General features: G+C 45.2%; 1 protein-coding gene across 1 annotated transcript in view; it reads right to left on the reverse strand.

Moving 5' to 3' along the window:
- Nucleotides 1–14,790, reverse strand: part of LOC134980779 (scavenger receptor cysteine-rich type 1 protein M130-like) — a 101,879-nt gene that overhangs the window by 15,228 nt on the left and 71,861 nt on the right. Inside the window, exons 10-14 of the mRNA XM_063947746.1 lie at nucleotides 14,104–14,412; nucleotides 12,162–12,218; nucleotides 10,454–10,765; nucleotides 7,807–7,851; nucleotides 3,303–3,440 (exon numbers count right to left, since the gene is read on the reverse strand). Of these exons, the coding sequence (XP_063803816.1) occupies nucleotides 3,303–3,440; nucleotides 7,807–7,851; nucleotides 10,454–10,765; nucleotides 12,162–12,218; nucleotides 14,104–14,412 (861 nt within the window). The remainder of the gene's footprint in view (nucleotides 1–3,302; nucleotides 3,441–7,806; nucleotides 7,852–10,453; nucleotides 10,766–12,161; nucleotides 12,219–14,103; nucleotides 14,413–14,790) is intronic.

Here is a 14,790-nt window from a genome sequence, read left to right on the forward strand (position 1 = left end):
TTCGTAGACGAAACGCATTGGGTTACCGTATTTTCTTGTTGATGTTATCTCCGAACATTTATGAGGAGGATTAAGGACACAACATAAAGTTGCCTTCATTCCTTTATATCCTATTGACGGATCGTTGTAGGAGAAATTACATCTTAATGTCTATGTAATAATGATGGACACAGATTATGTTTCTGTATAGTTGTTTTAATAAAAAATTTTTATGAAAAACAGTCCGTCATATGTTTTTAAGAAAACCTTTATAAATATTGATCGTGAAACCTGTTAAGGAACAGTCTATATATAAGGGTACTTTTAATCCCTGTGCGCCATTTTTCCTCTATTTCTATATCTTATTTTCTATGTTCAGTTCCTCCTAACAGGGAACTTAGAGGAACCAGGCTGCCCATCTTATTCTAAATGCTTATCTTGAAACCAAATAGCGCAGGAGGAGAGTTTTTGGTTTGATATATATATATAGCAGAAACTTGTACAAGGCTTAGAGAACTCTATTTGCTGGGACACTGCTGGAATAAATAAAAACTTAACTTTAAGTAAAGATTTCTTGACTCGCATAACACACAGCAATAAAAACACAGACATATAAGGTAGATATAGGGTTTATTGGTATTAACCCCTACAAAGTGACATGTTACTATTCTAATGAACCCCTTATATAAGCGTGAAAGTATATCACTGACTTCCTTGACAAAGGAGTGAAACATGCAACAGGAGTGGTGTACATGCCACAACCTGGAGGGCAAGTAGTAGTGCTTACAGACCCCATTCATCCACATCAGAGGGAATTCAGGCATTGGTATCCAGGTACCCTATACTCATATTTCTTCTCTCATTGACAGCAAGGCTGAAATACAACCTAATTAAAAAGTCAACAGCAGAAGCACCCTGTGCCTGGCTTTGTGTACATACTCTGATACTCTCATTGACCCTTCACTGTCCTATTGTAAGAGGATTAACAGCAGATGTTAGCTTGCATACAAGCTGGGCTCTTCTTTCACACATCTTTGTACCTTATAAATTGTGAAACATTATGCTTATTGTAAATAGGTGGTGGAAGTAACTACATTAAGTCTTACTGACCGAATACAATTAAGAATATTAGCTTTTAATATCTTTACCAAGGTTTAATATTTGTTTGTCTGTAGATCTATTCTATTACCCACTTTATTTTATTAGAATTTTATTTGCATGATTAGAATGTCGAGTTAATATTTCTGGTGGTCTAGTGGCGACTTACCTGGTCTGTCGTGAACATTTATAGTGGTCTAGTAGTGACTTTCCTGGTCCAACATGTCTGTTGGCTCCTGTGTATCTTCCAGGACTGGTGGTTAGCTCATGAGGTCTTCTGGTGAATCCAGTGGCACTTCCACCAGTGAGTAAATTGCTGTTTTTAACCACCCTTATTTGTAACACTAATCTCCCCTCCCACAGCCTAACCCTAACTCTCCGCTGCTACAGCCAAACCCTCCCCTAAAGCCTAGCCCTAACCCTCCAATCCCACAGCCTAACCCTCCAATCCCACAGCCTAACCCTCCACTGCTGCAGCCAAACTATCCCCCATAGATCCTATCCCTAAACGTCCCATCCTGCAGCCTAATCCTCCCCTTAACTCTCCCATCCCAAAGCCTAACCCTCTGCTGCTGCAGTCTAACCCTCCCCCTAGAGCATAGCCCTAACCCTCCCAACCCACAGCCTAACCATAACCTACCCCTTCCACTAAAGCCTAGCCCTAACCCTCCCATATGTCAATATTAAGCGGTGATTACACTAACTCACCCATCATGGCTGCTGAGGTCTGCACACTGCTTTCATGGCACCTCACCATGCTCTCCTCTGCAATCTGGTGGCGGGTCATAGTCATGCCTCCAGTGCTCCAGTGCAGCTATATCCATGGTGTCCCCCTGCAAGTCTTCCCACTGGCTCCTTATACTGGGTGTCACCAACTTGATCCCGGTCAACTGACCGTGGATAAACCAATTGGAACTGCATCCTCCAGTGGGTGCTAAGCAAGGGGTTTAAAAGGGGCCTTCTGGGACTCAGAAGGTGCCAGAGCAATGTTTGTCTTCAGGCATCCTGTGGCTCCAGATTCCAGGTTACCCCTGTATATCTGCCTTATTCCTGCGTCATCCTAGCTGCCCAGCACTTTATGCCAGCTCTGTATCTCAAAACCATCTCAATTCCAGACGATTCTGCATTTAGTAGCTATTCCGGTTCCGGCCCGGATTCTGCACATTAAGCTATTCTTGTCCCAACCCAGATCCTGCACATCAATCTATTCCGGTTCCAGACCAGATCCTGCATAAAGAAGCCATTACAGTTCCAACCCGGATTCTGCTTATCAAGTTTTTCCGGTTCCAACCCGGATTCTGCATCTTGAAGCTATTCTGGTTCCAGCCCGGATTCTGTACATTGCAGACATTCTGGGTCCACCCTGGTATTCTATCTCAGAAGATTAGCCAGTCCCAGCCCACCATCATCGAAGCCTTAGCCGGATCCAGCCCGGTATCCTGAAGCTACAGCCAGTCCCAGCCTGGCATCATTGAAGTCTTTGCCAGTCTCAGTCTGGCATTACCATAGCCGGTCCTAGCCGGTAATTCACAGCTTAAACCAGCCTCAATCTGGTTCTCTACAAGTCCTTGTCTGTTCCAAATGTGCTTGGTATCACAACAGTTCCCCAATCTCCCTGTGTACCAGTATCTACATGAGAATAGCATCAACCAATCCTGATTACGTTCCTATCATCAACCAGCTGACCTCTGAACTTCTAAATATTGTATGAGGAGGAATTACCTACGCCCGCCCAGTTTCCTGCACGAAAGCCCCACATCCAAAATAGACTCTAAATCTCTCCAGACTAAACTAATTCCTGAAAACCAGACCTAAGGGTAACGGGGAGTGTTAATTGGGGGGGGGGGGGGGGTAGGTAATCATTGGTGGGGATAAATCCATATGTGTGGTTTGGGGTGGCCGTTACTGTGTGACACACATGTATTTTTGTATTAATGCAGCATACATGCAGAATATGTGACTGTTATATACAATATGTCTGAGACCTGTGTTATCCTGTATCGGGGTATTAAAAAAAAATATATATATTTTATTTTCAATAATGTCACATGTTGTATATTTGTTACTAAGACACATAAATCAAGCATCACATATTATAAATAAAATGTATGACAGAGTAATTGAATTTTGGAACGCAATATAAACAAGAAGAGGGACATGAGCAGAATGCGCGGAGCCGGGTCTGTGAGGTCTGGTCACATGATAGCGCCACATTCCATACTCACCCTTTTTATCTCTCTTTATAATTCTTATCAGAATCCCGATAACAGTGACCCCAATAACAAGAAAGGACACCAGCACAATGAGGAACACAAGGAGAACCGGAGGAACGGGTGTCTGGGGTGGAACGGGTGTGAGATGCCCTGGAACCAGATAAACAGGACAGAGTCAGGTGGGTGCTATACAGATAACTAAATGATGGCACTCCTATTGCTGAGACATTGCAGATCAGGGCTTCATCATGAGTGATACGTTCTCCAGCCACGTAGCTGTCCTGTCAGTAATCCTATTGTAGTATAGTGTAAGGATTGTGTCGGTGCTGTGTATTGCCCGTAGTAGTGATAGGGTGTGAAGTCACTGCCTCATGATGCTACACACTGACAGGTATCATTCTGTTACAGATTTCTGGTATGGGAACCTGTATATAAGTTTGTAGTGACGTGTGTCAGCCGGGTAGTCGTCTCTTAAGCTCTTATTTTGGAAACCTTTAATAAAACGGATGATAGAAACGCAGGGCATTGCATCTAATTGGTCTGCGTGACACTGCCCTCTCTTGGTTGCCCTCCTACCTCTCTGACGTGCATTCTCTGTCTCCTCTCATGACGCCACCTCCCCCCCACTTCCACTAACTGTAGGGGTACCCCAAGGTTCTGTCCTTGGTCCTCTACTCTTCTCTCTCTATACGTCCTCACTAGGTAAGCTCATTAGTTCTTTTGGTTTCCAATATCATCTCTATGCTGATGACACTCAAATCTATCTTTCCTCTCCAGACCTCTCCCCTGCTCTCTTCACTCGTATCTCCAACTGTCTCTCTGCTACCTCTTCCTGGATGTCCCAGCGCTTTCTTAAACTTAACATGTCTAAGACTGAGCTGATCATCTTCCCTCCCTCCCGCATAACCTCACCTGCTACAATCTCATTATCTGCTGATGGCACTACTGTCTCCTCTAGCCCCCAAGTACGCTGTCTTGGAGTAATCCTTGAGTCCTCCCTCTCCTTCAAACCACACATTCAGCACCTCTCACAAACCTGCCATTTTCATCTAAAAAATATTTCCAGGATCAGACCCTTACTCACCCATGACGCTACTAAGACTCTTATCCATTCATTGGTCATTTCTATCTAGACTGGATTACTGTAATCTCCTCCTGACTGGCCTCCCTGACAAATACCTCTCTCCACTCCAATCTATCCTCAATGCTGCTGCCTGGCTCATTTTCCTCACCAAACGCACTATGGGGGTCAATCCGAGTTAGTCTTTTGCTAGATAGTTTTAGCAGCACTGCAAACGCATTTTCCCCGCCCACCGGGGAGTGTATTTTCGCTTAGCAGAAGTGCGAACGCTTGTGCAGCAGAGCGCCTGCAAATCCTTTGTGTGCAAAACAAGACCAGCCCTGGACTTACTCTTCCTGTGTGTTGATTCTAACGTTGGAGGGTTGGATTTTGACGTCACACACCCGCCCAGCGTTTGCTCAGCCACGCTGTGTTTTCCCTGGCACGCCTGCGTTTTTCTAAGCACTCTCTGTAAACGCTCAGTTGACACCCAGAAACGCCCCTTTTCTGTCAATCTTGTTGCAGCCGCCAGTGCGAATGAAAGGTTCGCTAGAACCTGTGCACAACCACAACGGCCTCTGTACCCGTACGTCGCGCTTGCGCGTTGTGCGGCATACGCATGTGCAGAAATGCTGATTTATTTATTTTTTTGCCTCATTGCTGCGCTGCGAAAATCCGAATCGAGTGATCAACTCGGAATGACCCCCTATGTCCACCTCTCCTCTCCTACAAACCAAACGCATTGGTGATGAAGCACATAACTCGTAGGTTCATTGGCTGTGTGGGTTCTATATATTTCAGGCTTGTTATTTAGGGATGTATCTATGCTTTTCCACCATGCCCACAGCTCCATCTGGATCTCATATGTTGAGGAGCTCTGACAGCAGCAGGATGGGGTTGTCCTCCTGGAGGTTGTCTGCAATGATGAGGAGGTGTGGCGTGATGCCACATAGCCCCAATTGCACAGCATTCCCGGTAGTCAGCAGCGTTACCTACACACCTGACCTTGGCTAGCCCATCAAAGGGTAAAAGTTATATTTATAACCACAGACAGTGTACTGTACATTGCTGGCTTGGTGTAGTTTTTGAAAACCCTTAAAGATTGGTTCTCTGCAGTTGAGGCTTCTAAGTACAGTATGTCCCTGACTCTGGTTGACATGGGTGTCATGGTGAGGAGGTTGGGATGACACCCTCGGAGCCAGGAAGCAGATGTTTTGTGATGTTTTTGTTGATCGTTTTGCATACCCAATAACTGGCACTGTTTGATCTGGTCACCATAGGAATAAAACATCTGCCTTTAACTTATCTCATACAGTTGAAGAGAACGGAAGAAGCTGCAGTTGGGGAGAATTATTGTCCCTTTTTCTGAACATCACTGGTTAGATTTGACTTTTCTCCAGTCAGGGTGGTCCCTCAGAAAGTACCGGGAAAGTTGTGTTTGATCCAGCACACGTCTTACTGTCTGGGCCTCTATGAAATGATTTCAAATCATCTATCAAATGTTTATGCTGCAGAAGATACTGTATGTACCTAGTGCCCTGCTGGGTGGGGTCAATGTGGAGTCTACCTTTCCCCTGTTACCATTGCATCCTAATTCCTTCAAGATATCAGGTTTCATGTTGGCTGGTGGGTATGTGGATAAATATCTGGCCATGGGTTGTTCAGTGTTTAATTGTGTACTTCTTATCGATGGCAGGTTATCATGCTGGCTTGGAGGGCCTGAGGCATCCTTAAAATGCCCATGGGAAGACCAAAATCTGTCTGGATGGAGTGAGAACATTGTTGTTGCTGGGCTGTAAAGGTAAGACCTGGTATCAGCAGATGATGACTTTATGTGAGGCCTCTTTGTAGCTGCCAAGTCTCAGAATCTGGTTGCTGGTACGTCTGTCTTCACGCACAATGGGATGTTACTGAGAGTTTCCAGATTCAGAAACTTCTAGAGATGCTCCTGCCCCGATGACTGTAGGGATCCTATTTGTCTTGGTTTACGTTTGTTGCACTAGTTGATGAGGTGCGCTATTCCAATGAAGAGTTACCACATTGTTTGGCCTTTGCAATGGCATTCCTTATACTCATGTAGGTGAGTTATTAGCACCATTGAAGACTGCAGCAGCACCACTGCTATGCTCTGATGTCCACAGCACCTCATTTTATGCAGGATATGGTACTGAAAGCTAACCGGCAGGTCGGTGGTGGGTTTTCTTAGTCGCCTTTTAATAACACGTGGATCTGGTTTTTCTGTTTGGGCATATATGAAATGTCCTTTTGTGGCTGAGCTTAGTTGTTACGATCTTTCAGTTCCCCAGGTAAAACCACTTGGGTGCTGCAAGTCTGACAGTTATAAGTACTAAATCCAATTAGAGAAATGACTTGCTAATTCCTGCTCTCTGGTTTGGGGCTTCTCCACCATCCAGGTGGGTTCTTTGAGGGATCTTGCCCTGTCTTTGATGACTGGGAGACTGATATGCTATCAATATCCTAGCGCAGGCATGTCCAAACTGCGGCCCTCCAGCTGTTGTGAAACTACATATCCCAGCATGCCCTGACACAGTTTTGCTTTCAGAGAATGCTAAAACTGTGTCAGGGCATGCTGGGATGTGTAGTTTCTCAACAGCTGGAGGGCCACAGTTTGGACATGCCTGTCCTAGCGGATTATTTAATTTTTGCATTTATTGTTTTTCATATTTGTTGATTTTTGTATTTGTTGGAGTTATAATTTCTGAACCTAAAGTTTTACGTTATCATTTGCTGGCAGAAGAATGGATGGTAAATCTATTTGGGTTACTGGTAAGGTCACCAGACTATCCATTGAAAGAGGACAAATACAAATTGCACAGGTTCCATGGCTGAGTAAAACCAGGTGAAGTCAGACTTGAAGTCAGCCAGCCCCAGGACCTGTGAAATTCCTATGTGCCCTCTTGTAAAGAGATAATCTGGTAACCCTAGTTATTGGCCATTATTATGTGTTTGGGCTGGCTACAGTAAGTCCCCATTGACCTCTGGACCAGCTTTGTTTTCTCTAGATGAGCAGGTTAGGTGGCTGGTTTTATAAGACATGTGTTGGTACCCCTAAAACAGTCTAAGAACGCCTACTGCTTTTGTTCTGCCGCAGGTTATGGCTATTTATTTGGGCAGTAATGGGATTAGCATTTGTTCCAGAATGTCCCACCCTCCGTTCCATTGTGCTGTTTGTCAGCCATATGAACAATATTGGTGACAACACTAGTCCAGTGGTTTTTCTGCTCAACTTCAATACAGTGGGTTGGTTGGTTGGTTGGTTGGTTGGTTGGTTGGTTGGTTTCTACCTGACTAGGCAAGGGTCACCACCCTGCCACCAGGGTGATCAATTTCCATTAGGGTCAGAGTCTGTCACCAGCCATTATAACCTTTACGGTGTAACCTGTCAGGCAGTTAGGAGAAGCGTTGTGTATTTAGTGTCACTTCTGGAGCACTTACCTGATGCTGTGACTGACGCAGTAGCTGGGCCTTTTTCTGTGAGTCCTTTAGAAAAAACAATACAAATGTAAAAACCAGTCTGTAAGTACAAAAAACATTTCTTACTAATCACATACAGCGCAACACGACACAGAAGCCATATGGACAGACATGACGCAGCCTCTGCACCGTACGATCTATCGAACCTCCGCAATTGCCAGCGGTGCTGCACATATGATCAGGTGATGCGATGTACGACCCATGGGGCCGTGCACCGTATTCGCACCCAAAACATGCACAATGTGCATACGATGGGTCGATATCGTGTATTCATACACAATATCGATCTAGTGTATAGCCAGCATAAGGGCCAGCAGTGATACTATTACCAGAGCACAGTACTCAGCATTATTCCTCAGCCACATGACAAGCAGTGATACCATTACCAGAGCATAGTACTCAGCATTATTCCTCAGCCACATGGCAAGCAGTGATATCATTACCAGAGCACAGTACTCAGCATTATTCCTCAGCCACACGACAAGCAGTGATATCATTACCAGAGCACAGTACTCAGCATTATTCCTCAGCCACACGACAAGCAGTGATATCATTACCAGAGCACAGTACTCAGCATTATTCCTCAGACACACGACAAGCAGTGATATCATTACCAGAGCACAGTACTCAGCATTATTCCTCAGACACATGACAAGCAGTGATACTATTACCAGAGCACAGTACTCAGCATTATTCCCCAGACAAACGACAAGCAGTGATACCATTACCAGAGCACAGTACTCAGCATTATTCCTCAGACACATGACAAGCAGTGATATCATTACCAGAGTGCAGTACTCAGCATTATTCCTCAGACATACGACAAGCAGTGATACTATTACCAGAGCACAGTACTCAGCATTATTCCCCAGACAAACGACAAGCAGTGATACCATTACCAGAGCACAGTACTCAGCATTATTCCTCAGACACATGACAAGCAGTGATATCATTACCAGAGCACAGTACTCAGCATTATTCCTCAGACACATGACAAGCAGTGATACTATTACCAGAGCACAGTGCTCAGCATTATTCCTCAGCCATACGACAAGCAGTGATACCATTACCAGAGTACAGTACTCAGCATTATTCCCCAGACAAACGACAAGCAGTGATACCATTACCAGAGCACAGTACTCAGCATTATTCCCCAGACAAATGACAAGCAGTGATACCATTACCAGAGCACAGTACTCAGCATTATTCCTCAGACACATGACAAGCAGTGATATCATTACCAGAGCACAGTACTCAGCATTATTCCTCAGACACATGACAAGCAGTGATATCATTACCAGAGTGCAGTACTCGGCATTATTCCTCAGACACATGACAAGCAGTGATACTATTACCAGAGCACAGTACTCAGCATTATTGCTCAGCCACACGACAAGCAGTGATATCATTACCAGAGTGCAGTACTCAGCATTATTCCTCAGACACACGACAAGCAGTGATATCATTACCAGAGCGCAGTACTCAGCATTATTCCTCAGCCACACGACAAGCAGTGATACTATTACCAGAACACAGTACTCAGCATTATTCCTCAGCCATACGACAAGCAGTGATATCATTACCAGAGCATAGTACTTAACATTATTCCCCAGACACATGGCAAGCAGTGATACTATTACAAGAGCACAGTACTCAGGATTATTCCTCAGCCACACAACAAGCAGTGATATCATTACCAGAGCACAGTACTCTGCATTATTCCTCAGACACATGACAAGCAGTGATACTATTACCAGAGCACAGTACTCAGCATTATTCCTCAGCCACACGACAAGCAGTGATATCATTACCAGAGCATAGTACTCAGCATTATTCCTCAGACACACGACAAGCAGTGATATCATTACCAGAGCATAGTACTCAACATTTTCCCCAGACACATGGCAAGCAGTGATATCATTACCAGAGCACAGTACTCCGCATTATTCCTCATACACACGACAAGCAGTGATATTGTTAGCAGAGCACAGTACTTGGCATTATTCCTCAGAAACATGACCAGTAGTGATATCATTACCAGAGCACAGTACTCAGGATTATTCCTCAACCACATGACAAGCAGTGATACTATTACCAGAGCACAGTACTCAGGATTATTTCTCAACCGCACGACAAGCAGTGATACTATTACCAGAGCACAGTATTCAGCATTATTTCTCAGCCACACGACAAGCAGTGATATCATTACCAGAGCATAGTACTTAACATTATTCCTCAGCCACACGACAAGCAGTGATATCATTACCAGAGTGCAGTACTCAGCATTATTCCTCAGCCACACGACAAGCAGTGATACCATTACAGGAGCACAATGCTCTGCATTGTTCCTCAGACACACGACAAGCAGTGATATCATTACCAGAGCACAGTACTCAGCATTATTCCTCAGCCACACGACAAGCAGTGATACCGTTACAAGAGCACAGTACTTGCCATTATTCCTCAGAAACATGACCAGTAGTGATACCATTACCAGAGCACAGGACTGAGCATTATGCCTCAGACACATGGCAAGCAGTGATACTATTACCAGAGCACAGTGCTCTGCATTGTTCCTCAGACACATGACAAGCAGTGATAGCATTACCATAGCACAGGACTCCAGCATCTTCCTTGTGGAGACAGTCGCTCGTGTTCCAGCGCAGAGACCAGCAGTCCTGCAGGGCCTTCTCATAACCTCGGCAATTCACCTCGCTCAGCCAGACGGGGCCTGTCCCATCCCCAAATCTGGCCTCTCCAGTGGCCTTCATGGCTGAGCCGCACCCCAGCTGCTTACACACCACCTCCGCATCCTGCATGTCCCAGTCATCATCACAGACTGTTCCCCACACTCCCTGATAATAGACCTCCACTCTGCCCGAGCAGTTGTTCTCCCCAGTGAGACGGACTCGGTCGTTATCTGGAATGGAAGAAACGTAAAATTGCTTTATCAAGAGAGGCGTTATTACCCAGATATACCCCGCACTCTGTTCTGTAACTCCAATTGTCCTGCAGTACGTTACCCAGTACACAGGCCACCATTACTCTGCATGGTTATATATACTGATCTGTGTGGTACCGTCTTACTAATGCTGTATCTGTGACTCCAACCGTCCTATAATACAATATTTAGTATTATCGTCACTTATCATATCGCTACACCACTGATGGGGCAAAAGTTACTCCGCCTCATGGGCACTGTATCTACAGACAATGGGGACAGAAGAGAGGGTCATGTTAATAACAGAGAGAGGGGAGGTGAAGGGATTCTGGAATGAAGAAACAATTAGTTCTGTCTTAGCCATGTTAGGATGAGGTGGCAAAGAGTCAGTTTTAGGTGCAAAATGGGATGGAAAGAGAAATATCAGAGGAGAAGAGGTAGATTTACTGTCAGTCTCATTAGCTTATATACTGTATGGTACTGAAGGCCAAAGAGAACTGCTGATGTTATGTCCAAGAGAGGTGATGCGAGAAGAGAGCCAAGGAAGTAGTAGGAGAACCAATAACTAAGAGAGGACAGACACTTGATGTGTGAAGGTGCAGAGAGTGATTATCAGTAGATAGGACAAGGAGGATGAGGAGAGAGTAGTGACCCTGAGATTTGGTGGTGAGAAGGTCCATGGTGACCATGGTGAGTGAAGTTTCAGTGGAGTAAAACAAGGTTGAAGAGGGTCAAGAAGGGAGTGGACAGATAGACATGTGGCAAGGTGGAGGTAGAAAATCTTCTCAAAAAGGAGGTGAGAGATAGGGCAGTAGTTTGAGTGAGAATCAAGGTTGAGGCAGCGCTCCTTATAGATGGGTGAGAAAAGGGTGTGTTGGAAGTAGGAGGAAACAGTTTAAAGATGAGAGGATGGTAAAAGGAAATGGGGTCAAGGGGGTCGGGGAATGGGAGATAAAGGTAAGAGGATGTAGACTTCATCCCCGGTGCTGGGAAGAAGGTGGAAAGAGTGGGCAGCACAGGGTGGGAAATGGGTGCAAAAAGAGGAGGCTGGGGGGTGGAGATGTTGTTATGGATTGCTTCAATTGTGGCAGTGAAGCGGGTGGCATCATCAAGGGCTGAGCATGAAGAAGCAGGGGCAGAGCTATAAGTGCAAGCTTCTTTATATTCCAAAGTGTTGCATTCTTCTGCCCATTTTCAGTACAGAAAGGCGCTTCATTACTGATATCATAAAAATGTCAAAGGAAATTACTTTTGTGTTTGGGTAACAGAGTTTCTCAGAGGTAACTCTCCTACTTGCTATACACAAGTGGGACGCCTGAATAAGAAGTACTGGCTCATAAGTGGGCATCACATGGCGTAACATAGCAGTCCTCACCTGTACAGGGCTCTGATGCCGGGCAGGTGACAGGACGCCGTGTTTCCCTTCTCTCACCTGTGTATAACATACAGAGGTACAGTTATCAATTGTCAGCAGCAGGGACCACGTTCTTCAGTTCTCCTGATGTCACAGAGGAATATGTGGGTAACATCAGGCAGTAAGTCATTGCCCCGGGGCTCCGATTAGTGGTAGTGGTGGCATCAGATCCAATCACTGCCAACTAATAATTACATTTAAAGTCACTCGTATTGGAAAAAAGACAGAAGGCTGCAAATCTATGAGCAAATTTTCTTGCAATAAGTATTATCTTCAACTAAAATTTCATTTCTATAACAATCGGACAGTACTGATTTATGTCCAGATTCTTCTTTGTAAAACAAGACAGGCTTATTCCATAATGATGAATAGGAGAGATACAGAAATCTGTGTTCTTTGTAGTACCTGGTCTGTGATTCCTGTCTGTGGAAGCAGGTGGGATAATTACTGAGCCAGCACCATAGAGGAACTCCCCTGTGCATGTACATAGGAATCCACACAACGTGACCCGATAGTGGTTCTGGGGGATTAGGGCTGGAACCCCTGGTTTAGGCTACAACACTAATTGTCCAGTGATAGTCCATGATATTATTGTAACTGGGTCCACGTTTACCAATTAATATATGGGGGTCAGACATTGATAAAAAATATATTTTTTTAAATGTGTTTTTGATTATGTAAAATTATCTGATACCCCATGATTGGTGCTTGGGCATGGTGTTTACTACTACTGTAATACTCCAAGGGAATAGAAGAGGAACCACAAATTGGCGGCTAATTTGTGTGTCAAGCAGATGGCTCATACCTGCAGGCAGGCACAAGGAGAATGACCGTGTCTAGTGCGTTCCCTCAGACAGGTCATACAGATCACGGTTTGCTCAGGATTTTACCCGAGAAGTCAGATTGGTTGACCTCAGATTCTATTGTCCAAGAGTGTAGATTCACTACAGGTAGCGAAAGGTACTAAGTTCTGTCAAGCAGGCTGTAAGTGTCTCTGGACCCTTGCAGGTTTTCCGGAGCTGTAACATTATATCATTACTATCTGGACTTTAACAGCCCCTAGCTAGGGTCACTAGAATGTTCTCTATTGTATAAAGATCATAATAGTGGTCTCTGTATAGTATATTGATAAATAGAATGCTCTATGTATTGTATTGTACATCACTGACTAGAATGTTCCCTGTGTTGGGGTGATCTTCAGTATGCCGGCTGTCGGGATCCCGGCCCACAGTATACCGGCGTCGGAATCCCGACAGCCGGCATACCGACACCTTTTGTCCCTCTTGGGGGTCCACGACCCCCCTGGAGGGAGAAAAATAGCGTGGCGCGCATAACCCGCCACCGTGCTCGCAAGGGGCTCATTTGCGCTCGCCACGCTGTCGGTATGCCGGAGTGCGACGTGCTGGTTGCCATGCAGTGGCTGGGGACATGGCACATGCTCTCTATGCAGACAGCTGCGCCATGTCTGGTGCCTGGAAACGCCGGAGGTTGGGGGCAGCACAGCAACTTCCAGATTGCTGGTCTTTTCCACAGCGTGACTCTCCGGAGCACCAGTCTGCAGTGTTTCCCGGCGCTTGGAGATTACATTATCTCTACCCGCCGGCCCACAGGACACTGCACCCGGGTGCAGTGTAAACGGTGCCGGCACTGCGGTATAAATGGGGGTCTGACCCGGCTTGGAACCATGCTCCAAATCCTGGGTCAGACCCGGGATGTTGGTGTAAAAGTGGTATAAATGTATTGAAAATGCCGGAAACCATGAAAAGTGTATTGGAAAAGCCTGAAATCATACTAAATTTTAATAAATCCATATTCACTAACCTTCAGTTATTTAGCCAGGCAGTAACACAACATGATAACATGCAGATCAGGACACGAGGTAAATAAACACTTAATTACTCACATTTAATTACTGCCAGTTCATTATCATAACAGGAGTCTCTCTTCCATGGGGACGAGGGGCACTGCCATAAGAGGCTGGCATGTTTGCGGCAATCTATATGGTCCACCCAAACGGGTTTATTTCCAAGTTCATGTGTGCGCGATATGATGAGCTGCCTGCTAGATCCACAGCTGAGATGTTTACAGATAACCGAGACTGAGACATCGTTCATGTGATTATTACACGCAGACCCCCAACTTCCATTATAATAGACCTCCAGCCATCCTACACAGCCATCCGGTCCCCCAACCAGACGAACATCCGTCAACTCTGGAAGAACAGACACAGTCAGTATTGATTCATGATCATTAAATCCCTTTCTATATGGCTGCTATTTACAGCTGACGCGTAACAGGAATTGTCTGAGTGATATCATCAGGGCAACATATTGGTGCGTAACGTTTGGATAAAATTCCGGCTTACATGGAGGCAGAGAGAGCTCACACACAGATCGTTTCAAGATAAAAACCACAAGTAATGAAGTTTATTCCATGTGCCGAAACAAGATAACCAGCTAATCCCCCGACCTCTCCCCACTTCCCACGGGTAAGTGATCCCCAAAACCTACCACCGTATTATAAGGGCTCTGGTGTACTGCTAATGGATTATAAACTGCCAATTAAGGCAAATAAACAATGTCAAATGCAA

This window comes from Pseudophryne corroboree, chromosome 12 (assembly GCF_028390025.1).
Source record: "Pseudophryne corroboree isolate aPseCor3 chromosome 12, aPseCor3.hap2, whole genome shotgun sequence".
Classification (NCBI taxonomy): Eukaryota; Metazoa; Chordata; class Amphibia; order Anura; family Myobatrachidae; genus Pseudophryne; species Pseudophryne corroboree.